This window comes from Bos javanicus, chromosome 18 (genome assembly GCF_032452875.1).
Source record: "Bos javanicus breed banteng chromosome 18, ARS-OSU_banteng_1.0, whole genome shotgun sequence".
NCBI classification, from domain to species: Eukaryota; Metazoa; Chordata; class Mammalia; order Artiodactyla; family Bovidae; genus Bos; species Bos javanicus.
The window spans coordinates 36,021,896-36,044,462 of NC_083885.1; the positions used below are offsets into that span (position 1 = coordinate 36,021,896).

At 42.6% G+C, this 22,567-nt stretch overlaps 1 protein-coding gene across 2 annotated transcripts in view; it reads left to right on the plus strand.

The window, feature by feature from the left end:
* The first annotated feature begins 1,033 nt into the window (after positions 1 to 1,033).
* ZFP90 (ZFP90 zinc finger protein) overlaps positions 1,034 to 22,567 on the plus strand; it is a 28,357-nt gene continuing 6,823 nt past the window's right edge. Inside the window, exons 1-3 of one of the 2 annotated variants that reach the window (XM_061387709.1) lie at positions 1,034 to 1,132; positions 7,701 to 8,379; positions 8,656 to 8,724. In XM_061387709.1, coding sequence (XP_061243693.1) covers positions 8,341 to 8,379; positions 8,656 to 8,724 — 108 coding nt within the window. In that variant the 5' untranslated portion in view covers positions 1,034 to 1,132; positions 7,701 to 8,340. Of the gene's footprint in view, positions 1,133 to 7,700; positions 8,390 to 8,655; positions 8,725 to 22,567 lie in introns of both variants that reach the window. The other variant, XM_061387710.1, reaches the window with a different exon arrangement.

Sequence of the window (22,567 nt, forward strand, 5' to 3'; positions counted from 1 at the left end):
CTCAGCTTCTTCTCATAATCAATTAATTCCAAAGCCTCTTAACTGTTGTGAGCTGCACCCGTGCCCCATCGCCCCCGGGGAATGAAGTCCAGTCATTTTCCACTGCATCCACTTACTACACAAATAATGAAAATTCAGCCTGCTCTCCTTACACTCCATCATCCTGTTCTCTAATTCCCCTTTCTCTTTCTTTGGGGAGGCCTTGGGGTAGTTTATAAACCCTCCCCTTCTGGGGGGCTCTCAGTGTTTTCTTTCTCACATTCTTCTGGTTGAGGGTGTAGAACCTCAGATTCCCCACTAGGTGGAAGGCTTGCTCTTCTGAAGACTTCTTCCTTTACTCTCCTCATGTGGGTGTGTGCTCAATCTCTTAAATCACGTCTCTTTGCAACTCCATGCACTGTATGTAGCCTGCCAGGCTCCTCTGTCCAAGGGATTTCCCAGCCATTACTGGAGCGGGTTGCTTTTTACTCTTACAAGCGATCTTCCCAACCCAGAAATCAAACCTGTTTCTCCTGCGTGTCCTAAATTGTCAGGCGGATTCTTTACCCCTGAGCCATTATGGAAAGCCATCATGTATAACATACAGTAGTGTTAATGATATAGCTCATGTTGTACATTACATCTCTAGAACTTACTTATAACTGGACATTTATATCTCTTGACTGCCTTTATCCAATTTCCTCTCCCCCCTACCCTCTGCCTCTGGTAAGTACAAATATGATCTTTTTTTCTATGACTTTGTGTGTTTGTTTATTTGGTTTTATAGTATAATTGACCCGCAACACTGTTAGTTCTGTTACACAACATAGTGATTTTTTTTCTATACACATCAAATGATCACCTAGTTACAGTACATCACCATAAAGATATTACTTTGTCACTGACTATATTTGCCACACTGTAATTTTATACCGGTGGCTCATTTCAGGACTGCAAGTTTGTACCTCTTAATCTTCCTCGTCTATTTCTCCACCTGTTTGTTCTCTGTATCTGTAACTCTGTTTCTCTTTTATGTTTCATTTGTTTTGTTTTTCAGATTCCACGTACAAGTGAAATCAAACAGTATTTGTCTTTCTGTGACATATTTCACCTTGCATAGTGCCCTCTAGGTCCATCCATGTTGTCAAAAATGGTAGGATTTCATTCTTTTTTATGGCTAGTATTCTATTGTGTATATACCACATCTTCTTTATCCATTCGTGTGTTGATGGGCACTTGGGTTGCCTATCATGGGTTGATGGGCACTTGGCTATTGTAAATAATGCTGCAGTGACATAGGGTACATGTATCTTTTGTAATTAAGTGTTTTTGTTTTCCTTGGATAAATACCCAGGAGTGAAATCATTGGATCATGGTAGTTCTATTTTTAATATTTTGAAAAATCTCCAACAGTATTTTTCATAGTGGCTGTCGCACTTTACATTCCCACCAACAGTGCATGAGCGTTCCCTTTTCTCAGTATCCTCACTAACATTTTTTATTTGTTGTCTTTTTTATAATAATCATTCTGACAGGTGTGAGGTGATATCTTACTGTGGTTTTGTTTTCACTTCCTTGATAATGAGTGATGTTGAGAATCTTTTCATATGTCTGTATGTCTTCTTTGGAAAAATATCTGTCCAGATCTTCTGCCCATTTTTAAAATTTGGTTGTTTGGTTTTTTATGTTGAGTTGTACGAGTTCTCTGCATATTTTGGATATTAACCCCTTATTGGATATATCATTTACAAGTATCTTCTATTCAGTAGATTTTTTTTTTCCTGTTTCATTAGTAGGTGTCCTGTTTCATTAGTAGATGGTCTTCTTATTTTATTGATATTTCCTTTGCTGGGGAAAAGCTTTTTGTTTGATGTAGCCCCATTAGCTTATTTTTGCTTTTGTTTCCCTTGCCTGGATAGACATATCAAAAAATATATTACTAAGACCTCTGTCAAAGAGAGTACTGCCTATGTTTTCTTCTGGAAGTTTTATGATTTCAGGTTTTACATTTGAGCCTTTAATCCATTTGAATTTATTTTTGGGCACAGTGTGAGAGAGTATCAGTTTGATTCTTTTGCATGTAGCTGTCCAGTTTTCCCAACACTGTTTATCAAAGAGACTATCTTTTTTTCCCCTATTGTATATTCCTGTCTTCTTTGTCATAGGTTAATTGCCCATATAAGTGTAGCTTCATTTCTGGGCTCTCTATTCTGTTCCACTGATGTATGTGTCTGCTTTTGTGCCAATACCGTTTAGATCACTGCAGCTTCATCATATAGCTTGACATCAGGAAGTGTGATAACTCTGACTTTGTTCTTCTTTTCTCAAAATTGTTTTGGCTATTCGGGGTTTTTAATGTTTCCATACACATTTTAGAATAATTTTTTTTAGTTCTGTGAAAAACGCCATGTGTCCCTCTCTTTTTTAATTATTTATTTTATTTTAATTAATTTTTGGCTGTGCCGAGTCTTCGTTGTTGTGCAAGAGCTTTGTCTAGTTGCCGCAAGGGGGGGCCACTCTCTCGTTGAGGTGCTCAGGTTTCTTATTACAGCGGCTTCTCTTGTTGCAGGGCATGGGCTCTAGAGTACACAGTAGTTGTGGCACATGGGCTCAGTTGCTCCATGGCATGTGGAATTTTCCCGGACCAGGGATCGAACCAGGTCTGGGAAGGACCTGGGATTGGCAGGTAGATTCTTAATGACTGGACCAACAGAGAAGTGCCTTGTCTCTCTTTTCAATGCAGAAGAATTTAATCTCAGCTCTGAGTCTTGGTTACCAATTCTGGAACAACAGGAAATATTTCTCTTATCCCCTCATAGCAGTAAGTGACTCCACTGCTGCTAATCCAGTGGTTCCCATCACACTTAAAGTAAAATCCACACTCCTTATAGCCTCTAAAACTTTGCTTCATCAAACCCCAGCCTAACTGTCTTACCTCTGTGTCACTCTCCCTCCCCTTCACTCTGCTACGGCTCCATTAGGTATCAGTTTCGAAAACCCATCAAGTTTGTTTCCACCGTGGGACTTCGGCACCCTCAGTTCCTTCAGCCTGAAATTCTTTTCTCCCTCACGTTCCTGCAGTTGCCTCCTTAAGTCTCAGTCTACTGAGTCCCTGCCTCAGAGCGGCCTCCTTAGACCACTCATTTGTATTTCTGAATGATGCTTGCTTTGTTCCAGAGCATTACATTTCTGCAGCAGTGGTGGAAAGCATTATTTTTTTTTAATATCCATCCTCTTGATAAAGCATGTAAGGAACATTTACTTGCAATTATTTTCTACCACATGAATGTGTGATTGTCTAATGTCAAAAAGTCAAGTCTAAGTCTAGGAAGTTTTTAGACTATTTGTGGTATATAAAACATAATTGATGGTTTAGTCACTAAGATGTGTCCAACTCTTGCAAACCCATGGACTATAGCCTGCCAGGCTCCTCTGTTCATGGGGTTCTCCAGGCAAGAATACTGGAGTGGGTTGCCATTTCCTTCTTCAGGGGATCTTCCTGACAAAACATAATTATGTAAATCTAATTCTTTGTGTCGAAATTTTCCATCATTTATATATTTCCCCAAGTACAAAATGGGGATACTAAGCAATGGCATACGAAGCTATTGATACTAAGGAATCAAGAAATGAAGTGAAAGTCACTCAGTCGTGTCCGACTCTTTATGACTCCATGGACTATACAGTCCATGGAATTCTCTAGGCCAGAGTACTGGAATGGGTAGCCTTTCCCTTCTCCAGTGGATCTTCCTAACCCAGGGATTGAATCCAGGTTTCCCGCATTGCAGGTGGATTCTTTACCAGCTGAACCACACAAGGAAAGACCAAGAATACTGGAGTGGGTAGCCTATCCCTTCTCCAGCGGATCTTCCTGACCCAGGAATCAAACTGGGGTCTCCTGCATTGCAGGCAGATTCTTTACCAACTGAACTATCATAAGTAATCAAATAACATTGTAATCTGATCACATGCACCACAGCCTTGTCTAACTCAATAAAACTATGAGCCATGCATGTAGGGCCACCCAAGACAGACGGGTCATGGTGGCGAGTTCTGACAAAACGTGGTCCACTGGAGAAGGGAATGGCAAACCACTTCAGTATTCTTGCCTTGAGAACCCCATGAACAGTATGAAAAGGCAAAAAGATAGGACACTGAAAGATGAACTCCCCAGGTCAGTAGGTACCCAATATGCTACTGGAGATCAGTGGAGAAATAACTCCAGAAAGAATGAAGAGACAGAGCCAAAACAAAACAACACCCCGTTATGGATCTGACTGGTGATGGAAATAAAGTCCGAAGTTGTAAAGAGCAATATTGTGTAGGAACCTGGAATGTCAGGTCCATGAATCAAGGTAAATTGGAGGTGGTCAAACAGAAGATGGCAAGAGTGAACGTCGACATTCTAAGAATCAGCGAACTAAAATGGACTAGAATGGGTGAATTCAGCTCAGATGACCATTATATCTACTACTGTGGACAAGAATCCCTTAGAAGAAATGGAGTAGCCATCATAGTCCACAAAAGAGTCTGAAATGCACTACTTGGATGCAATCTCAAAAACGACAGAATGATCTCTGTTCGTTTCCAAGGCAAACCATTCAATATCACAGTAATCCAAGTCTATGCCCCAACCAGTAATGCTGAAGAAGTTGAACAGTTCTATGAAGACCTACAAGACTTTCTAGAACTAACATCCAGAAAAGATGTCCTTTTCATTATAGGGGCTGCTGCTGCTGCTAAGTCGCTTCAGTCCTGTCCGACTCTGTGTGACCCCAGAGACAGCACCCCACCAGGCTCCCCCGTCCCTGGGATTCTCCAGGCAAGAACACTGGAGTGGGTTGCTATTTCCTTCTCCAATGCATGAAAGTGAAAAGTGAAAGTGAAGTCACTCAGTCGTGTCCGACTCTTAGTGACCCAATGGACTGCAGCCTACCAGGCTCCTCCGTCCATGGGATTTGCCAGGCAAGAGTACTGGAGTGAGTTGCCATTGCCTTCTCCATCATTATAGGGGACTGGAACACAAAAGTAGGAAGTCAAGAAATACCTGGAGTAACCAGGCAAATTTGGCCTTGGAGTACAGAATGAAGCAGGGCAAAGGCTAATAGAGTTTTGCCAAGAGAATGCACTGGTCAGAGCAAACACCCTCTTTCAACAACACAAGAGAAGACTCTACACATGGACATCACCAGATGGTCAATACTGAAATCAGATTGATTATATTCTTTGCAGCCAAAGACGGAGAAGTTCTATACAGTCAGCAAAAACAAGACCGGGAGTTGACTGTGGCACAGACCATGAACTCCTTATTGCCAAATTCAGACTTAAATTGAAGTAGGAAAAACCAAAAGACCATTCAGGTATGACCTAAATTAAATCCCTTATGATTATACAGTGGAAGTGACAAATAGATTCAAGGGATTAGATCTGATAGACAAAGTACCTGAAGAACTATGGACAGAGGTTCATGACATTGTACAGGAGTCAGGGATCAAGACCATCCCCAAGGAAAAGAAATGCAAAAAGGCAAAATGGTTGTCTGAGGAAGCCTTACAAATAGCTGTGAATAGAAGAGAAGTGAAAGGCAAAGGAGAAAAGGAAAGATATACCCATGTGAATGCAGAGTTCCAAAGAATAGCAAGGAGAGATAAGAAAGCCTTCCTCAGTGATCAGTGTAAAGAAATAGAGGAAAACAATAGAATGGGAAAGTCTAGAGATCTCTTCAAGAAAATTAGAGATACCAAAGGAACATTTCAGGCAAAGACAGGCACAATAAAGGACAGAAATGGTATGGACCTAACAGAAGCAGAAGATATTAAGAAGAGGTGGCAAAAATACACAGAAGAACTATATAAAAAAGATCTTCATGACCCAGATAACCACAATGGTATGATCACTCACCTAGAGCCAGACATCTTGGAATGCAGAGTCAAATGGGCCTTAGGAAGCATCATTACGAACAAAGCTAGTGGAGGTGATGGAATTCCAGTTGAGCTATTTCAAATCCTAAAAGGTGATGCTGTGAAAGTGCTGCACTCAATATGCCAGCAAATTTGGAAAACTCAGCAGTGGCCACAGGACTAGAAAAGGTCCGTTTTCATTTTAATCCCAAAGAAAGGCAATGCCAAAGAATGCTCAGACTGCCACACGATTGCACGCATCTTACGTGCTAGTAAAGTAATGCTCAAAATTCTCCAAGCCAGGCTTCAACAGTACATGAACCATGAACTTCTAGATGTTCAACCTGGATTTAAAAAGGCAGAGGAACCAGAGATCAAATTGCCAACATACACTGGATCATTGAAAAAGCAAGAGAGTTCCAGAAAAACATCTGCTTCTGCTTTATTGACTATGCCAAAGCCTTTGACTGTGTGGACCACAACAAACGCTGGAAAATTCTTCACGAGATGGGAATACCAGACCACCTGACCTGCCTCCTGAGAAATCTGTATGCAGGTCAGGAAGCAACAGTTAGAACTGGACATGGAACAACAGACTGGTTCCAAATAGGAAAAGGAGTACGTCGAGGCTGTATATTGTCACCCTGCTTATTTAACTTACATGAAGAGTACATCATGAGAAATGCTGGCTAGTTGAAGCACAGGCTGGAATCAAGATTGCTGGGAGAAATATCAATAACCTCAGATATGCAAATGACACCACCCTTATGGCAGAAAGGGAAAAAGAACTAAAGAGTCTCTTGATGAAAGTGAAAGTGGAGAGTGAAAAAGTTAACTTAAAACTCCACATTCAGAAAACTAAGATCATGGCATCTGGTCCCATCACTTCATGGCAAACAGATAGGGAAACTGTGGAAATAGTGGCCGACTTTATTTTTTTGGGCTCCAAAATCACTCCAGATGGTGACTGCAGCCATGAAATTAAAAGATGCTTGCTCCTTGGAAGAAAAGCTATGACAAACTTAGCGTATTAAAAAAGCAGAGACATCACTTTGCCAACAAAGGTCCACATAGTTGAAACTATGGTTTTTCCAGTAGTCATGTACAGATGTGAGAGTTGAACCATAAAGAAGGCTGAGCGCCAAAGAATTGATGCTTTCAAACTGTGCTGCTGGGGAAGACTCTTGAGAGTCCCTTGGACTAAAAGGAGATCCAACCAGTCCATCCTAAAGGAAATCAGTCCTGAATATTCATTGGAAAGACTGATGCTGAAGCTGAAACGCCAATACTTTGGCCACCTAATGTGAAGAACTCACTCATTTGAAAAGACCCTGATGCTCAGAAAGATTGAAGGCAGGAGGAGAAGGGGACCACAAAGGATGAGATGGCTGGATGGCATCACCAACTCAATGGACATGGATTTGAGTAGGCGCCAGTTGTTGATGCACAGGGAAGCCTGGCGTGCTGCAGTCCATGGGGTCCTAAAGAGATGGAGATGGCTGAGCGACTGAACTGATTGAATATTGTAATTCCCTGGTGGCTCAGTCAAGTAAAGGATCCACCTTCAACTTAGGAAACCCCGGTTGGATCCCTGGGTCTGGAAGATCTCCTGGAGAAGGCAATGACCATCCATTCCAGTATTCTTCTTGCCTGGAAAATCCCATGGACGAGGCGCCTATGGGCTGCAGTCTATGGGCTGGCAACAGTCGGACAGGACTTAGTGACTTAACCACAAGAACCACAGTACAGTTTGTTTTTTAATACTGTTCAGGAGGCTACCAGGGGATTCATCTGAAGGCTTTCTGTTTTTTCCTTCTCTAGTACCAACTATTTCATCAAGTATTTTAGTCGTAGTATATGTGGTCTGGGGAGTCCGTGTCCAAGCCTTCAGCACTGACCCACGAGTGAAGACGGCACAGAAGAGACAATGTTGCCCCGTGCCCTCCACTGTCTCATTCCCATGGCTGAAGTCAGTAAGTGAAATTGTCTTGTTGATATATTTACGTTTTACTGCCTAGTCCACAGGAGTGCACGCTCGCTTTCCAAAAGCAGGATATTTCCTGCCCGATTTATCGCAGTATCCTGCCACGAGCAACACGCCCCTGGCACAGAGAAGACGCTCGGTGATTGTTACTCGGACGCAGGAGTACTCAAGCTCCACTCTCTGCCCCGTTGGGCCCTGACAGCAGTCCCCACCTGGGCGCCTCTGAAAACGCGCGTCCTCCCCAGCAGCCTCGGTGGGACCCAGGCGCGGGCGCCTCTGGGAAGTGTAGTCGCGCGCCGGCCACGGCCGGGGGTGGAGGGAGCTAGGCTCCGCGTGCGCAAGCGCACCTCCCGCTCTAACGGGCCGCTGGGGCCATTGTCCAGACGCGGTGCGGCTAAGGCCGCTTTGGGTCGCCCCGAGCGCTTCAGAATTGCCGAGAACTAGGCCCGCAGTGGGAGGAGCCGGCCGGAGCACCGTATGGGCCCGAGGCCGCGAAGTCCGGATCCCCAGCAGGCGGTGATTTCGAGTGCGCCGGTCGCGGCGGCCCCTCCCACGGGCTTGGCGTGCGTGCGCGCGACCGCGCCCACGGTCCCGCGGGTGGTACTGGGCGTGGCCGGAGGAGAGTGTCAGGCCGGCGGCGAGCCTTTCATTTTGGGGAAGGCAGGCCCACGCGGGGCCCTCGCGCTTCCCCACCTCTCTACTCTGGAGAAGTGGCTCGGGGGCGGAGGCGGGCGGGCCGCGGTGGAGTCGGCGGTCACAGCCGGCTGAGTGGGCCCTCTTCTCTCTCCCCAGACCCTGTCCCTGGGAGCCCTGCCCGGCGACCCAGGGATGGCCCCGAGGCCTCCGACGGCCAGGCACCAGGTGAGCAGCCCGTCGCTACCCCGGGGTGTATTTGGAGCGGTCATTGTTCTCCACTGGAGCGAATCCCCTTCCCGGCTCTTTCGCCCCCTCGGAGCCTCCTAGCCTTGCGAAACCAGAGTGTCCAGAGCTGGGCGGAGCGGGCTTCTCCGAAGGGGCCCTGCATTGTGGGAAGGAGGGGACCAGGGAGGGGTGGTCTTGTGGGAGGAGTTGAGAGTGGACGTGTTGGGGAGTGCCAGTGTTGAGACTCCCGAGTGCCAAGCCAATTCCTTGAACTCTTTGGATTAGGAATCTGGAGGGTGGGGTGACAGGATAGAAAACTGTAGAGGGGAAAGTGACTGTGAGTGAAGGAGAGAGGAGCCCCAGCTTCTGACCCAGGTGCCAGAGAAGCCTGGTCTGGAGTTGCTTAGGAAGAGGCTGGAGATGGTCTCTTCCCAGGCAAGGAGGGAAAACAAAGGAAGATTGTCCCATAGCTTTTCGTGTTCTTTTCTGCTTTAACAGGTATAGTAATGCACGTCCCAAGATGTCCAGCCTTCGACTTAATTAATATGATACTGATTTGTGAACCTATTTATTCTTGTGAGAGAGGAGGCACTTTCTAGAAGCATCCCAACTCTGAGCTTACCCATTGAATTACATAGAGTCTATCCGTGAAAATACAACAAGGTTCAGTTGGTGTTTTAATCCACACTCTCCTACAGTTAAGGGGGAAAAAAATCACAAATTCTAGTTGCTAGGGCAGGAGACAGTCGAAGCAGATAAAAATTACTGATGTTCAATAAAAGCAGTTTACAGTAAATTAAGCACAGTATATCATGCCTTTATATTATTTTACTTCTTGTTACATGTTTTCATTTTAATGAGTGAGCCTTCAGGAGTAAGACAAGTAACAAAACTAGAACAAACCAGTTACTTGGTTTGAGGAGAGCCAGAGGAAATCACTGTCATCAGCACCTTTCCATATAAAGTGTTTTCTCAGTAGCTTGTGAGAATTCAGATGACTTAACATACTTAACACATCATGGAGGTGATTATCATTTCCCCGTTGGGGGTAGGATTACGTTTTGATGGTGAAAATGGATCTGTGTTCCAAGCAGTGAACTTAGGGACCTCTTTAAACTTCACTTTTAAGCCTGTGTTCCCTAAAGCACTCTGGTTCAGCTGTATTCTCATAGAACGGCCTGACAGTGTTCACTTGGGTTACCTACCTCAGGCTGCAGTTGATGACTAGACAGAGGACAGGACATGACAGAACACTGGCCCTACAAATGGAGCTTTTTAGGCAGAAATTTCCCAATGTCAGTGGTTCTCTTTCTTTGAGCATGGCCCTTCAGTTCAGTCGCTCAGTCGTGTCCAACTCTTTGCGACCCCATAAATTGCAGCACGCCAGGCCCCCCTGTCCATCACCAACTCCCCGAGTTCACTCAAACTCAGGTCCATCAAGTCGGTGATGCCATCCAGCCATCTCATCCTCTGTCGTCCCCTTCTCCTCCTGCCCCCAATCCCTCCCAGCATCAGAGTCTTTCCCAATGAGTCAACTCTTCGCATGAGGTGGCCAAAGTACTGGAGTTTCAGCTTTAGCATCATTCCTTCCAAAGAAATCCCAGGGCTGATCTCCTTCAGAATGGACTGGTTGGATCTCCTTGAAGTCCAGGGGACTCTCAAGTGTCTTCTCCAACACCACAGTTCAAAAGCATCATTTCTTTGGTGCTCAGCTTTCTTCACAATCCAACTCTCACATCCATATATGACCACAGGAAAAACCACAGCCTTGACTAGACGGACCTTTGTTGGCAAAGTGATGTCTCTGCTTTTCAATATGCTATCTAGGTGGGTCATAACCGTCCTTCCAAGGAGTAGGCAGTTTTTAATTTCATGGCTGCAGTCACCATCTGCAGTGATTTTGGAGCCCAAAAAAAATAAAGTCTGACACTGTTTCCACTGTTTCCCCATCTATTTGCCATGAAGTGGTGGGACTGGATGCCATGATCTTCGTTTTCTGAATGTTGAGCTTTAAGCAAACTTTTTCACTCTCTTTCACTTTCATCAAGAAGCTTTTTAGTTCCTCTTCATTTTCTGCCATAAGGGTGATGTCATCTGCATATCTGAGGTTATTGATATTTCTCCCGGCAACCTTGATTCCAGCTTGTGCTTCTTCCAGCCCAGCGTTTCTCATGATGTACTCTGCATAGAAGTTAAATAAACAGGGTGACAATATACAGCCTCGACATACTCCTTTTCCTATTTGGAACCAGTCTGTTGTTCCATGTTCAGTTCTAAGTGTTGCTTTCCTGACCTGCATATAGGTTTCTCAAGAGGTAGGTCAGGTGGTCTGGTATTCCCATCTCTTGAAGAATTTTCCACAGTTTCTTGTGATCCACACAGTCAAAGGCTTTGGCATAGTCAATAAAGCAGAAATAGATGTTTTTCTGGAACTCTCTTGCTTTTTCGATGATCCGGCGGATGTTGGCAATTTGATCTCTGATTCCTCTGCCTTTTCTAACACCAGCTTGAACATCTGGAAGTTCACAGTTCACGTATTGCTGAAGCCTGCCTTGGAGAATTTTGAGCATTTAGCGTGTGAGATCAGTGCAATTGTGCGGTAGTTTGAGCATTCTTTGGCATTGCCTTTCTTTGGGATTGGAATGAAAACTGACCTTTTCTAGTCCTGTGGCCACTGCTGAGTTTTCCAAATTTCCTGGCAAATTGAGTGCAGCACTTTCACAGCATCATCTTCCCAGGATTTGAAATAGCTCAACTGGAATTCCATCACCTCCACTAGCTTTGTTCGTAGTGATGCTTCCTAAGGCCCACTTGACTTCACATTCCAGGATGTCTGGCTCTAGGTCAGTGATCACACCATTGTGATTATCTGGGTCATGAAGATCTTTTTGTACAGTTCTTCTGTGTATTCTTGCCACCTCTTCTTAATATCTTCTGCTTCTGTTAAGAGTACAAAAGTTGAATAGTGAGTCATGTGACTACTTATCCGGGAAGTTAATTTAATAGGGAAAGACAGCCTCATGTAGAAGTATAGCACTAGAAAGGTGGTGTCAAGTGTTGCTGCAGAGATCCAGAGCCTGCTGTAAGTGCAGAAGGGAGAGGAAAGTGTGCCTGTGGGAAAGATTCAATGAAGATTGCATCTTTGAATAGGAGCAGGCTCGAAGCAAGTAAAAATATAGGTAATGGGAGTAGAGCTGACTGACTGTGGTCAGGGGTTGGGGAGCTTCCCAGGTGGCTCAGTAGTTAAAAAAAAAAAAAAAATCCACCTGCCAATACAGGAGATGTGGGTTTTATCCCTGTGTTGGGAAGATCCCCTGCAGAAGGAAATGGCAACCTAGTCCAGTGTGTTCTTGCCTGTAGAATCCTGTGGACAGATGAGCCTGGCAGGCTACCATTCATGGAGTCGAAAAGAGTCTGACACAACTGAGCATCTGGGAACACAGGTTGGGAGGCAAGAAGATGAGGGGCCTACACCTGAAACCGTTGTCCTGTATGACAGTCGGTGTGGGAAGATGAGAATACAAGGGATTTTGGGCTTTTTTCTTTTTGGCCTTGGTAATCCATTCATTCATTCAGCAGATAGTCACTGAACCCCTATGTTGTGTTAAGACACTTTTCTGAAGAAGTGAAGTGAAAGTCGCTCAGTTGTATTCAACTCTTTGCAACCCCATGGACTATACAGACCATGGAATTCTCCAGGCCAGAATACTGGAGTGTAGCCTTTCCCTTCTGTTGGAGATCTTCCCAACCCAGAGATCAAACCCAGGTCTCCCGCATTGCAGGTGGATTCTTGACTAGCTGAGCCATGAGGGAAGCCCAAGACACTTTTCTAGGTGGTTGGGATACATTAGGGAACAAAATTTGTAATGGTCTCTGCTTTTTGTTTACTAATGTTTCCCAGTTGCCTAGAAAAGTGTCCTAACATATCATAGGGGTTGGTTCATTAACTATTTGCTCAATGACTGTATGAATGAATGAATGGAAGGAAGTATGGGAGTTAACATTCAGGTCTGGAAAAACAGTGGGATGTGTGTCTGGTGTGTTCAAGGAGCTTCGAGGAGACTGTTGTAGCTTGAGCCCAAGTTTTTGAGCTGGAAACTGTACAATTAAAGATTGCTGTGAATGATGTGCAGGAGCAAGAGTTTGAAAGTTGGGGCTCCTGCAGGTAAGACCTTCTCCCAGGTCTTGGCTAACAAACAATTGAAGTCGCCCTATGGTGGGAGGGCAGTGGGAGCAGAGATGGGTCAGGTGAGATACCCCCAAATCTTGGGGATCTATGTATAAATTGTTAATAACTATAGCTGTGTAAACACTATGCATTTTTTTTTCATTATATATGTACTGTGTTTTTAGTTAGGATTTTGAAAAGCTGTTTACCATTCTTAAAATTGAAGCCACCGGAAAAGTAGGAAATGAGGAAGGTTTTATAAGCAAAAGCTGCTTGTGGCGACCAGGTTTCTCGGTGTTGTATCTTGAAGGGGAGGCAATGCAAAGGGACCAGGCCCTGGTGTCTGTTGACTTTAGATCCCAAGAGAGCTCTGGCTTGGTCATCAGGATGAACAGACCCAGCAAAAGCTGTCTCAAGTCACTGCAACTCAGACACAGTGTTCCAGGGAAACCAAGCCACTTGCTGAACCAGATCAGGATATTTGTGGTCAGGGATATTCAGGCTCCCTCTGTGTGGAGGCCCCCTTTCTTAATCTCTTCCCGAGCTGACTGTGCTGGTCTTTAAGCTTCAATTCAGACCCTACTTCCCCTGGGTAAGATCAAGTGCCTCTCCTGTGCACTGTGCATACTTGTCATAGTGCTCTCTTAGGTCATGGAGTGATGTGCTTACCCATCTATCTCTGTATGGGGCTTCCTGCTTTTGTGCAGTAGGACCACCTGACTTCTTTCATCCTTTGCTCCAGAGTACACATGCTTTAAGTGGGTGTCTCGTGAATGAACATTAATAATCACTTAACCCTAAGAAGTCATTTTATACTTTCTGCATTTTCTTCTCTTCACATAACAAAAATGTAATTTTTCCATTTGTGGTGATGCTCATTTTTTGATAAAGTAACTGCATGAAACAGTGTGACTTTCACTGAACAGTCTTAAGAAATTTGTTTTTAAGACAGTGTTAGTATGTCAAAACCTATTCCTCTAAGACACATTTCAAAAATAAAATTTTTTTCCTGAATTTTCTGTGACTTCTATTACCTTTATTAAAATACATTTTATCAAAGTATGTGAGCATATATTTAATACAGGCTTTTTAGTAAAAAATTCTTTTAGCACTTCATTATTTATTCTCATGAATTTCCTTCTTTTCTCCCTATATATGTTTTTCCCTTAAACACTTCCCTTAAACATTAAGTATAATTTTTGAGAGAATCTTTCATTTTTTAAATCATTTTAAGGCTGTTTTATATTGCTTAAAATATATGCCAAAATTAACCATTTCTCATAGAACATTTAAATTGCTTCTAATGCTTCTACTATTAATACTGGAATAAAATCCCATTGGTTACAATAGATGATTAAAACAATTTTTTTTAAAATTACATCTGTGTTCTTAAGTAACGCAACCCTCAGAGCAAGAGCTGGCTCTTTGGCAGGTTTTGGTGGCATGCTCACAGTTAATTTTTAGAAACATTTTGATTGCTTTTCAGTTCTGTCTTTTGAAATAATTTACCTATAAAATATTTGGATCCAGGCTTTTTATAGCAAGGATGACTTTCTCTATTTCTTCCTCAATTACTGTCTCTCCTTTTTTCTGTCAACATTGGTGGCCTAGGATTTTAAAATTACCCACTTCACTAAGATCTTTCACGTTTCTTAGCACATTGTTGGGTATTTTATTGGTTTATCCCCTTATTTTTTTTAATATAACTATTTCTGTGTATTTAAAATTTTGAGTTACTTTCCAGTCCAGTACTCCAGGTGGTTTTCCTAGCTTCTGTCCTTTCAGTTTTATTAGATAATTTTTTCCAGCAGTGAGAAACCAGGCTCTCAACATCCTCAGTACATTTACTTATCTGCTCAGTGTTACTGGTATCTCAGCCATGCTAACCATTTCTTCCACCTGCCCTCAGCACTCTTGATGCAGGTGGGTACATTGCCACACCACCTTTCTCATCTTCCAAGGCAGGGCTGTTCTGACTCTTCAACTCTGAGAAGGGAAGGCAGAAGAGAAATGTACAAAATGCAAGGGAGAAAGGAGAATCTGAGATAAAGAGGAGTAGAAGGCTAAGTCAGTTGAATTTTAAATATTAAATCCATCCTTTGATTTCTCTAATAAACATCATTTAGTCAAGGTATATTTTCCATTGATATGGCTGGAATTTTTTTTTTTATTTTAGGATTTTGCATCTAAATTCATAAGATAAGCGATCTATAACTTTAGTTTACTGAAATGTCTTAAAGGTTTTGTTGTTGAGGTTGTACTGGCCTCATAAAATGAACAGGAAAGGTCCCACCTTCCTTTCTCTTGTAAAGTTTATAAAGGTTTGGTATTCTTTCTTTTTTAAACGTTTAGAATAACTACAGTGAGTGAAGACATCTGTTTCTGAGTTTTCCTTCTACGTAGATTTTTAAATATAAGTCATGGATTATTTGCAGTTTTGATAAGATACAATCTACCTCTGGGATGACCTTGCTTTTATTGATAGCATGTTGTGTTCTCCAAGAGTCTGTTCTACTGGCAGTTCATGAATTCTGTTCATTTTTTTCCCCCAATACTGTTTTTCAGCTTAGATTTTTCAAGTTCCTGCCCTGTGTCAGTATTCTGAAAATTTCAAGAGACTGGCTGTGTTTGAAGCCACTTATGTTTAAAAAATTTTCACTCCAGCCTTGATTGCCAAAATTCTGCCATTCCCTGGTTTCTAATCTCCCTTAACCCTCACCTGTGACCCCCGCAAGCTATAGCCCTCTGCTTGAGACAAGCTCAATATTCAGTTTCCTTCCTGTAGCCAAAATCGGCGAGTGCCCCCAGGAAAAACAACTATATTTTCCCATATCCTTTCTGTCATTTACTTCTCTCCTGAATTTTAACATTCTAGCCTTCTCTGTTTTTACACCAATAAGTTGCATTTAACTAGATGCTTTTTGTGAGTGCTTTTGTTGTTGTTCTGGTCCGCTGCAAACTACTATATCTTACCCCGTGGTAGAATCTATTTGTGTTTTTAAAGCTCCATCTAGTGTATATGTTTGTATATAAATATTCTGCTTTTCAAAAAAAAGAAAAACATTTTATCGCATATGAAACACGTTAATTATCTGGAAAAGTAAAGTTGGGTGCTATAAATCTCTTCACAGCAGGATGACGTTTGGCCGAACTGTTAAACACTGGTAGTGCAGAAACTGTGTTCCATACTCATTTCCACTATACCTAGTAGTCGCATTCAAGGCGACCTGCATTGCCCCTTTGATCCATCATTTCAGAACAGGCCACTCAAAATTAGTCTGCCTCAGGATTATTCAAAAAAAATTCTACTGGCAGGCTCCTGTTCTATACATATCACCAAAACCAAGGTATCTTTCTTTGTCTATCTGGACATCAGAAAATCTTGCTGGTGGGTCTTCTTGCTAAAAATCTTCCTTAGTTTGTATATGCCTGAGCAATAGACATTTGTATCTCCTTATTTAAAATTTTATTTATTTTTATTTCTTCTCTCACTAGATTTGTCAGAGATTTTTCTGTTTGGCCAGTATTTCAGAGGAGCCAGCTTTTAGATTTGGCTATTAATGCCATCATTTTGCCATTTACCCCTGCTTTTTATAATTCAAGATCAGAATTCACTAATTTTTATATTTTTTAACCCTCAAAATAACTCCTCATTTTCCTTTGGTAAGAACTACCCAGACCCTTTTCATTTACTCAGCAGACATTTTTGGAATGCCTGCTCTATGCCAGGTGGTATTCTTAGCCAGAGTCGCCCTTCAGAACCAGTCAGGAGAAGGTGCCTGCTTCCTGTGGGCTGGCAGTAAGGAGTCAGTGAGAAAATTTAGTGAGAGGACGTGTGGGTGAATGCTCAATAAATGTTAATTGTTGCTTTTTTATGATGTATCACATGAGGGGCTTTTAAATGTTGCCTGGTAGGGCCCTTCACGCTTGGCCAATTTTTGTAATTTGCCCATGTGATTCTGGAAAATTCCAACATACATAGTTTTGAAAATACTGAAGTGAAAAGTCTGAGAAATTGTTGAGGGAGAAAAACATGAAAATATAGGTACAGTTCTGAAATGGAGATAGAGACCAAATACCAGAGGTGGCAGGGGGAGGATGCGGGATCTGGAAAAGCTTCAGAAAGGAAGAGACTGTTGAACTAGTTCTAGAAGGATGACTCAGAATTTTTCGTCTAGAGCTGAGGGAAGAAAATAAACAATGGTCAGAACAGGATGTGCAAAGGCAAGGAAACGTGAAAGAGTAATAATATAGTCAGGGCAAAGAGTCCACTTGTGGAAAGCATGGGATGTATGGCAGGATGCAAAATTAGAAAGATGATTCAGTCACCTAGAGAGAATGACCTGAGGTGGAGATCTAGAACAATTTAGAACAGTGTTATCCAAAACAAACATAATACAAGCTACATGGATAATTTAAAATTTTCTAGTAGCCACAATGTTAAAAAAACGGGTGAAGTTAATTTTAGTAATGTATACTATTTAAACTAATATAGCCAAAATCTTACCATTTCTACATGAATCAACGTTTTAAAATGGTTAATGACATGTTTTACTTTTTTTTTTTGTACTAAGTCTTTGAAATCCATTGTTTCACACTTAACTGCATGTCCTAATTTGGGCTAGCCACATTACAAGTATTCAGTATTCACATGTGGCTAGTGGATACTGTATTAGACAGCATAGATCTAGAGCGTTAGGGCATTGTGTGGCCAATTGTATATAATATACCTAATTAAATACTACATTTTCTATTAAATATAATAAAGATTACATATAGTATAAATATAATATTTTAAAATATATAACAAATAATTAAGATTATTTTTACTCATTAGCTGCCAGACTCTGGTTTTCAGCTTTGCAAAGTTTTAAAACTACAAAGTTTCCTGAGTATTAGTTTTAGGGGAGTTCTCCTACAGGGTTGGTATAGGGTATAGTTGGAGGAACCTGTCGCTTTACAGTTGTAAATGTCCTTTCTGGATATACTCTTTCACCCTTTTGCTGGTAGAACTCGTATTTCTTCAGTTCAGGGAGTCTGTGTCATAGATGAGAAAATTGGATCTCCAGGAGATGTGTGTGATTTGCCTAAGGAAACTACACATTTATTAGTTGTGGAGCCTTTTAGGGGCCCATGACATTGGGCCTTCTCAACTTAGCATGTGCTGTTTCCAGTTCTTTGCTTTGGGCTCCATCTTTTGGCCAAGGTCCTCTTTATGTCAGCATGAGGGAGGGGAATATTTAATACTCCTTGTTAATTTTTAAAACTTATTGATTATGAGTTCCAGTTATATCTGGAAGAAGGATAAGCAGTGTTTGTAAGGCATCTTTGGATCATTACAGTCTGAGGTGTGACTTGCATTAGAATGCCCTAAAGCTGATCTAATTCTTAGTGGCTGACTCACACCAAGGCTCTTTTTACCTATTTAATCTTGCAAACTCTTGACTGTCCTTATGTCCGGAAATGGTTCTGGCCTCTGAAGATTTGAAGGTTCCTAAGACAAAGAACTTGACCCCCTAGAAGACCACTGAACAATTAGGTAACAGTCACTGTAATTTATGTAGTCTTACGAGCTGTGCTGAAGAGAAACCCAGGGAGGGAGCTGTGGTGGGGGTGGACTTAACCCAGAGCTGTAGGTAGGAATAGAGCCTCAAGGGGAGAACTTGACTGAGTCTTGGTGAGAGTGTTAGTCAGGCAGAGAAGGGAAGACCAGCCTTTTGAAGCAGAACTTGCACAAGAGAAAGAGATCGTTTTGTGTCAAGGAGGTGTAAATGTTCTCCACACTGAACCATGGTGCGCAAGGGAAAGAGAACCCAAAGCTGAGGCTGTGGGATTAGGTGAGGACTTAGGAAGGGCTCAGGAGCTCACAGCAAGGAGTCCAATTTTTAATCTCAAGGAAAGTTTATTAAATATTTATTAGCTATAGAGAAAATAGGTAATATTCCTACACTCCTGGAATTTATATTCTGCTGTGGGATGCAGCCTGTAAACAAATGAAAATGTCACGTATCAGGTATAAGGACTATGAAAAGGGAAAAGAACAGAATGACAGTTGAGGATTGGGGGGGGGGTGCTATTTTATATGATGTGGTCAGGGAAGGTTGCTTTGGTGAAGTGACATTTGAACAAAAAGCTGAAGAAACTGAGTGGGGAGCCGTGTGCATATCTGCAGGAAGAGACTTCCAAGTCAAGGAACAGGCAAAGCAAAGACCTGAAGGTGGAAGCATGTGTGTTGTGTTCCAGTTGTTGTTAGGAGGGTGGGGTGAGTGAAGGTAAGAGAGCAGTAGGTTGGAGATGAGGTTTAGGATGAAGGCAGGGAGACGGGGCGTGGGGGCGGATTGTGAAGGACTGTGTAGCTACTGTAGAGACTGACTTTTACTTGGGGTGAATTGGGATGCCATCAGAGGCTTTTAAGCAAAGGAATGACCTGCTCTGAAAGGTTTTAAGAAGATGAGTCTAGCTGTTATATGGAAAACAGACTTGAGATGGGTGGGGCATGAGTGGAAAAGGCGGGACAAGGTAGGAGATTGTAGCAGTGATCCAGGTAAGAGATGATGGTGGCATGTGCTGAGTGAGGGCAGTAAGTATTGGGAAAAGTGGGAAGACATGAAGGGTTTGTATGTATGATCAAATGTGTGTTTTAGAGAAGTGACTCTGATAGTACAAAGGAAAGAATTGGTGAAACCATGAGTAGTAGAACAGGTTAGCTGTCCAACCAGGGCAAGAAGTGATGAGTGGCATGGACTAGACATATGTTTACTGGTCAGCACATACTTTACTATTCATTCAGCCTATTTGGGGAAGCAGAATAAAGTCAAGAGTCCATGCATTAAACATAGGGAACCAGTTAAGCAAAGGAATACAGGTTGGTTGGCAACTCTGTTCCTAAACCACAGGGGCTATATGTTTAGAGGACAGAGTAGGAATGGAAAGGTGTTACTTCTCACAACCTAACTTAAAATGTCTGCTTTGATCCAAACCTTTTCCCTGCTGGTCATCTGTATCCCAAGACCAGCCTCCCTTCTCTCATTTGTCAATCCCAGGACTGGATTCCCATTCTTTCTTCTCCCCTCCTAATGGTACTTACCCCTCGAGGCCCAGTACATAAGCTTCCTTAAAGTTTCTCTTCTGTGCCCAGAACATTGGTAGCACCTCACTTCACTGTGTATTATTACTGTGTACCTCACAATACACAGTAATAAATAACACATTTTAAAATAAACTGAAACCTATTCAAAGACTGCAGTGTTTTTCATTTGCATTTTTATTCTACCACAGTGCATATGGTAAAGCCAGGTACCTAATACATATCTAGTGTCTTTTCTTTTTTAATCTAGCATCATCTTGCCTGGCACAGTCAGATCCCTGACCTCTGTCAGAAAAATCTACCACATTTTCAGCCCTTCACTGTTCTTGTGGAGACACAGCCACAGTGTTGAGCAGAGATATGATAGGGAGGAACCATTGTTGTTTATGAATGTGATTGTGCACCTCAGTCACTAGGAGATGGGGGCCACTCCCTTTTCTCTAAAATTCAGATCTCAGCCGTCTCCTTAAGGCTCAGCTTAGTCCGGAAACAGATATTTAGTGTTGGGTCAGATACTTACTGGACACTGGTATTTTAGAGTTAAAAAAAGAAAAAAAATACGGCCCCTGCTCTCATAATGCCCACCATCTAACTAGGAAGTTCAGTTGCTCAGTCATGTGCGACTCTGCGACCCCATGGACTGCAGCACGCAAGGCTTCCCTGCGCATCACCAACTCCCGGAGCCTGCTCAGACTCATGTCTGTCGCGTCGGTGATGCCACCCAACCATCTCATCCTCTGTCTTCCCCTTCTCCTCCTGCCTTCAGTCTTTCCCAGCATCAGGGTCTTTTCCAGTGAGTTGGTTCTTTGCATCAGGTGGCCAAAGTATTGGAGTTTCAGCTTCAGCATCAGTCCTTTCAATGAGTATTAAGAACTGATTTCCTTTAGGATGGACTGGTTGGATCTCCTTGCAGTCCAAGGGACTCTCAAGAGGCTTCTCCAACACCACAGTTCAAAAGCATCAGTTCTTCAGTGCTCAGCTTTCTTTATAGTCCAACTCTTACATCCCTACAGGACTACTGGAAAGCCGTAGCTTTGACTAGACAGACACTTGTTGGTAAAGTAATGTCTCTGCTTTTTAATATGCTGTCTAGGTTGGTCATAGCTTCTCTTCCAAGGAGCAAGCGTCTTTTAATTTCATGGCTGCAGTCACCATCTGCAGTGATTTTGGAGCCCAGAAAAATAAAGTCTGTCACTGTTTCCACTGTTTCCCCATCTATTTGCCATGAAGTGATGGGACCGGATGCCATGATCTTAGTCTTCTGAATGTTGAGTTTTAAGCCAGCTTTTTCACTCTCCTCTTTCACTTTCATCAAGAGGCTCTTTAGTTCTTCTTCGCTTTCTGCCATAAGGGTGGTAACAAGGATTAAATAGATTACTAGGTCTGTTTAAATAGTTGTGGATTTGCAGAGCGGCTTAAAGCACATCATATGGGGATTGACCTTCTGTTGGGAGATAGAAGACCTCTGTGAAGATGTGCTAATCTACCTCCAAAGTGTGAAATGTAATTAGCAAGGGACAGATGGACAGGAGGGTGGGGAGAGGATGATGTCTTCCAGGAACCTAAGAACTCCTTAGGTTCAGTTATAGCTCAGCACACAGGGAGGGCATGAAATCAGGCAGAAACCATGTAACTTTCCCTCACTGCTCCAGCAATCTCATGGCTTTGCTTTACTGCTGATCGTCTTTACATACTTTATTATGTACTTCTTGAGGTAGAAATCGGTTTCACCAAGACCAAAGGACGTATTTCATATTGAGCATGATGACAGGTGTCTTAACAAGGCTTGGTGAGGCAAGACAGAAATCAACACATGAACAACAGAACTTGACTATTCAGAGGCATGGGAGTCCTTAGCCAGCCTGGTTTCAGTGGGGGGTAAGGAAGGAGTGACTGGAGGGGAGTATAGCTTGCAAAATACCTCTGATCTGGCATTTCTAATTCTAGCTAGCCAGCCTACAGAAATTCTAGCATATTTGCTCAAAGGATGTATTGCAGTGATGCTTGTAATAGCAAAATATTGGAATTAATACAAATATCCAAAAGGAATTTGTCCATTTATTCATTCACCAAGTATTTTTTTCAGCATCCACTATTTGCTAGGTATTACTTTAGGCACTTGAGGGGCATATAACTGAATAAGATGGTAAAGTCTCTATTCTCACAGAGCGTGCAGTCAGGGAGACAGAAAAGCTAGTAAGAAATTCCAGATAATTACTAGAAGTACAAGCATCCTTTTAAATCTGCATCTGTTTCGTTCCTGAGTTAAAGTTCAGGTGGCAGGAATTTGGACAGTGAGAGATACTTGTCTGTGCTAGGAGGAAAATTAAGCATGGTAATATGATGCGTAGTAAATGAGAAGGAGGTGGTGAGACACCTTTTCTCAGGTGGCAATTCTGGATGTGAGACCTAAAGGACTAGTGACTGGTTGTCAGCCATGTGGCAATCCAGCGCTTAGGGTGGGAAGAAGCTTAATGTGTTCAGGGGTCAGCAAGGTCAGCAGGGCCAGAGCCCAGTGAGGGATGGGGCGAGCTTGAATCTTATTCTTAGCACAGTGGAGTACTGTGAGTTTTAGGTGATGGGTGTGT